Here is a 4,286-nt window from a genome sequence, read left to right as displayed (position 1 = left end):
TTTTCCTTTTTTTTCAATTTTACATCTTAGAAATTAGAAATAATTACAATTTATACATGAAAAAAACATTTATTTTTATTAACAATTTAATAAACAAAAAGTGGTAATAATGAATGTGGATAAACATCATAAAGGTGTTAAAAAAGGGTTGTAAATATTGAATGAAGGAATGGATTTAATTACAAAGTAAATCTGCACACAAAGGTAAATAAGTGGGATATTGTTAGATGCAAAAAAAAGTGTAGTCATGGAGAAAGGGAAGGAATTTGTTAAAGAGAAATAAAAGATTAGGTGAAGAGCTAATATAAGCGGAGATCCGTTGTATTGGATCATTTGTAGAACAATGTTTGTCACACTGAGATCGCAGCCGAAGACGGCTTACAATCCACCCACTACCATCCATCTCCAGAAGAACCAGAACCACGAATCCAGTAATAAATACAGCTGGGACATTGTTTGGTTCAATGTTTTCGTCCTCGGATATCTTCATTTGGCCGCCGTCTACGGACTAGTACTAGTTCTAACTGGAAATACTAAAATAAGCACAATCTGTTGGGGTAAGTGTAGAAGTAATTAGCAATGATTTCTAATAAATCCAGTGTGTAAAAACAGGTCTCTTCGTTGGAATCACTTCCTCGATGGCCGTCACCGGAGGAGCGCACAGGCTTTGGGCCCACAAAACCTACAAGGCTAACCTTCCTCTTCGCATCCTCCTCGCCACCTTCATGACCATGACCTTCCAGAACCACATCTACGAATGGGCCAGAGATCATAGGGTTCACCATAAATATGCAGAAACCGACGCAGATCCGCATAACGCAAAAAGAGGTAAATTAAAACAATTATCTATAGAAATCAATGAAACACTAACAGTTTCTAATTAGAATTGTTATGAATACAATGGAAATGAAAGTAGTTCAATGAATTCAAAGCATAGTTTTTTTTTTCAATAAATTTAATAAAATTTGGGTTTAACTTCAAATACTTCTTATATATTGAAATTTAGAAAAACCTATTCACATATTGATCCACATATACCTAAACTTAAGATTTCAAGCGTTAATAATCAAAACATTTTAATTAATTTCTGTTGGTTGCAAAATTTTGTTGATACATTTTGAAGTGTGTATAATTATTATTATTGAATCTATGAGATTATAGTTTAATCTTTATAGTTTCAGATTCAGATTGTCCAAATAACTTAAATCAATTAGTTCACTAAATATTTCAATTGCAAATATCTCAAAAAAAAGTAATACAATTTAATGAAATAACTCAAATTTTGAATAAATATTTTCTTATTATCAGAAGTGTTCTTATTTTTTCTGATAAATTATGATGAGATTTGGAATCAAATAATACTTTGTAATTTCTACAATTTTTAATCAATTTTTTATTAAAGTTATGCATAATAGATTCAAATGAAAAGAGTTGTATTCTTCAGTTGCACTTATGATGAGATTTGGAATGAAATGAAACTTTGTAAATTTAATATTTCTACAATTTGTAATCAAATTTTGATTAAAGTTTTACATAATAGATTCATATGAAAAGAGTTGTTTTTTTAGTTGCAATTATGATGAGATTTGGAATCAAATAATACTTTGTAAATTCAATATTTCTGCAAATTTTAATCAGATTTTTATTAAAGCTTTACATAATAGATTCAAATGAAACGAGTTGTTTTCTTCAGTTGTAATTATGATGATATTTGGAATGAAATGAAACTTTGTAAATTCAATATTTCTGCAATTTTTAATCAGATTTTGATTAAAGTTTTACATAATAAATTCAAATGAAAAGAGTTGTTTTCTTCAGTTGCAATTATGATGAGATTTGGAATGAAATGAAACTTTGTAAAGTCAATATTTCTATAATTTGAAATCAGATTTTGATTAAAGTTTTAGATAATAAATTCAAATAAAACGAGTTGTTTTCTCTAGTTTTTTTGTATTCCTATTATTGTAGTAACAATACTTTTTTTTCTGTATTGAAAGAGATGAGCGGAAAAAGTTTGTCCAATTAACAAAGAGTTTCTCTTTTCATCGTAAGAGATTTGACCATTAAAAAGTTTATTTTCCATTGAAAATCCGAGCCGGTATAGATTTAATTAAGCCGCTAATAATTAGCGTGCTAATTATCAACATTTCAAACTGGATTTTATCGTTTTTCAGCGAAAGTAATGAACTTTTCTTATTGCCGATGATCGTTTTGTTAATCGTTTTTGGATTTACGAGTGTTGGCGTGGTCTGGACGCAGGATTTGCGTTAATTGTATGGATGAGCATTAGCATACTGTTCAATCACTTGACGGTCATTAAGGATTTAGGATTAAGGACCCCGAAGATTTCTTCATCGTCTTCGCGTCTAGTCCTTCCATCAATATTGATTTGTTTACACGTCCACCGTCGCACGAGTTAAATAACCTAGGACTTGAGTTTATGCAAAACCGATCATCCGTATCAAACAAACACAATAATTGACTTTTTCGTACAAAAAAAAAGCTTCATTTCAGACCACCATTTCAGTATTAATACTAAAACAACAAAATTTACAGAATTGACAAAGTGTTGATTTATATAATTAGAAGAAAACTACATTAATATCAATTAGTAAAATTATCTAATTTTCATGTTAATTCACATATTTAGTACTTAATAGAAGGAAATTGTTATTATAAAGATTATAGTAAAACTTCTTTCAATAAGATTACGTAAAATATAATTCATTATTAATAATGGTTTTTTCAAAGAATGAATCTTAAGATTAATAAATAGAAGTGATTATTTCAAAACTAATCTATTTTTTAGTTCAGAAATAAGATATGAATGGATTATGATAATCTATAATAAATATAGATAAGTTACAATTAATCTCATGATAAATAGTAATAGTTTCAATAAATTCCAGGTTTCTTCTTTTCGCACGTTGGATGGTTGATGGTGAAGAAGCACAAAGATGTGATTGAAAAAGGAAAGACCGTGGATGTTTCGGATTTGGAACAGGATTCGGTAGTTGTGTTCCAGAGGAAGTGAGTGTTATTGAATCTTGGTTACTTCTTGATTGTACGTTGAATATTTTAGATATTACGCTCCTTTGGTGCTGTTTGGTACATTCATCTTCCCAATGCTAGTGCCTTGGTACTTCTGGAACGAAAGCATATCGATTTCTTGGCACGTTGCAACAGTCCTAAGATACGTGATGAGTGTGAACATGGTTTGGTGCACGAACAGCGCAGCTCATCTCTACGGCACAAAACCATACGATAAGTAAGTGAAATAATCAAAAGATTGATTCGTTTCTTATATCGAGGATTGTTGTAGGAATATAGGGCCGACGCAGAACCAAATGATGTTAATTATAGGTTTAGGTGAAGGTTTCCACAATTACCACCACACATTCCCGTGGGATTACAAAGCTGCCGAGTTCGGGAACGATATCAGAAACATAACTACGTCTATGATTGATTTCTTCGCGAAAATCGGATGGGCCACGGAGTTGAAGACAACTTCACCGGAGATGATCAGGAGACGAGCGTTTCGCACAGGCGATGGTACTTGGGACGGTGATCTCACCGAGATGAAGAGGAATTTCGTGGAGAAGAAACTCGATGATTCGAAGGAGGAGGTTTGGGGTTGGGGCGATAAAGCCATGGGCCGAGACGAGATGCGGGAGATACAAATCTCCAACGGCATAATTTGCTCTGAATAAGTACAATTGCAGTTGACGTGAACCTGATGTATATCGGTTCTGTCGTTTTGTGTGTGTGGGGGCGAATGTTTGGAACATAATTCAAACTCGGATGCAAAGCTCCCCGCTAATGCATTGTGTATAATATTCTGTGTAGTCTGAGTATGTAAATTGTTTGCAGTTTGTTGTGTGCTTGGGAGATGTCTTCGATCGGAATGGATTAACGTTATTTCGAATGGATTTTATGCTGTTTCGTAAAACCGAAAATGCGCTCCAAAGATTTTCATATACGATTATTAAAGGATTTTCGCATACCGGAAACTAGGACGCAAAACTAATCCTGTTTACGTGCTGCATGGATTTACATTCTCTATCCCAAAACCGCCCTTAATTAACTGACCCCCATACACATAGTATTTAGGGAAAGTTATGTAATTCGACAAATATTTCGATTCACACGTATTTTACTATTTGCAAACTTAATTGAAATTTATTGTACTTATTTATGTTAAAATTTTTAATTTGTAATTGAAATGTTCTCATTCGCAGTTAAACATTGTATTTATTTATTAATTCATTATTTAAATTTCGATTTGC

General features: G+C 32.0%; 1 protein-coding gene across 1 annotated transcript; it reads left to right on the top strand.

Moving 5' to 3' along the window:
- The first annotated feature begins 343 nt into the window (after positions 1-343).
- Positions 344-3,924, top strand: LOC108561338 (stearoyl-CoA desaturase 5-like). The gene is made up of 5 exons (XM_017919217.1): positions 344-557; positions 613-828; positions 2,910-3,030; positions 3,083-3,268; positions 3,323-3,924. The coding sequence occupies exons 1-5, from the start codon at positions 344-346 to the stop codon at positions 3,708-3,710; spliced, it is 1,125 nt and encodes a 374-aa protein (XP_017774706.1). The 3' UTR covers positions 3,711-3,924.
- The last annotated feature ends 362 nt before the right edge of the window (positions 3,925-4,286 follow it).

Source organism: Nicrophorus vespilloides, unplaced genomic scaffold, assembly GCF_001412225.1.
Source record: "Nicrophorus vespilloides isolate i.1.1-1 unplaced genomic scaffold, Nicve_v1.0, whole genome shotgun sequence".
In the NCBI taxonomy this organism is placed as follows: Eukaryota; Metazoa; Arthropoda; class Insecta; order Coleoptera; family Silphidae; genus Nicrophorus; species Nicrophorus vespilloides.
The sequence above is the reverse complement of the archived record's forward strand: the minus strand, read 5'-3'. Positions and strand labels throughout refer to the sequence as shown.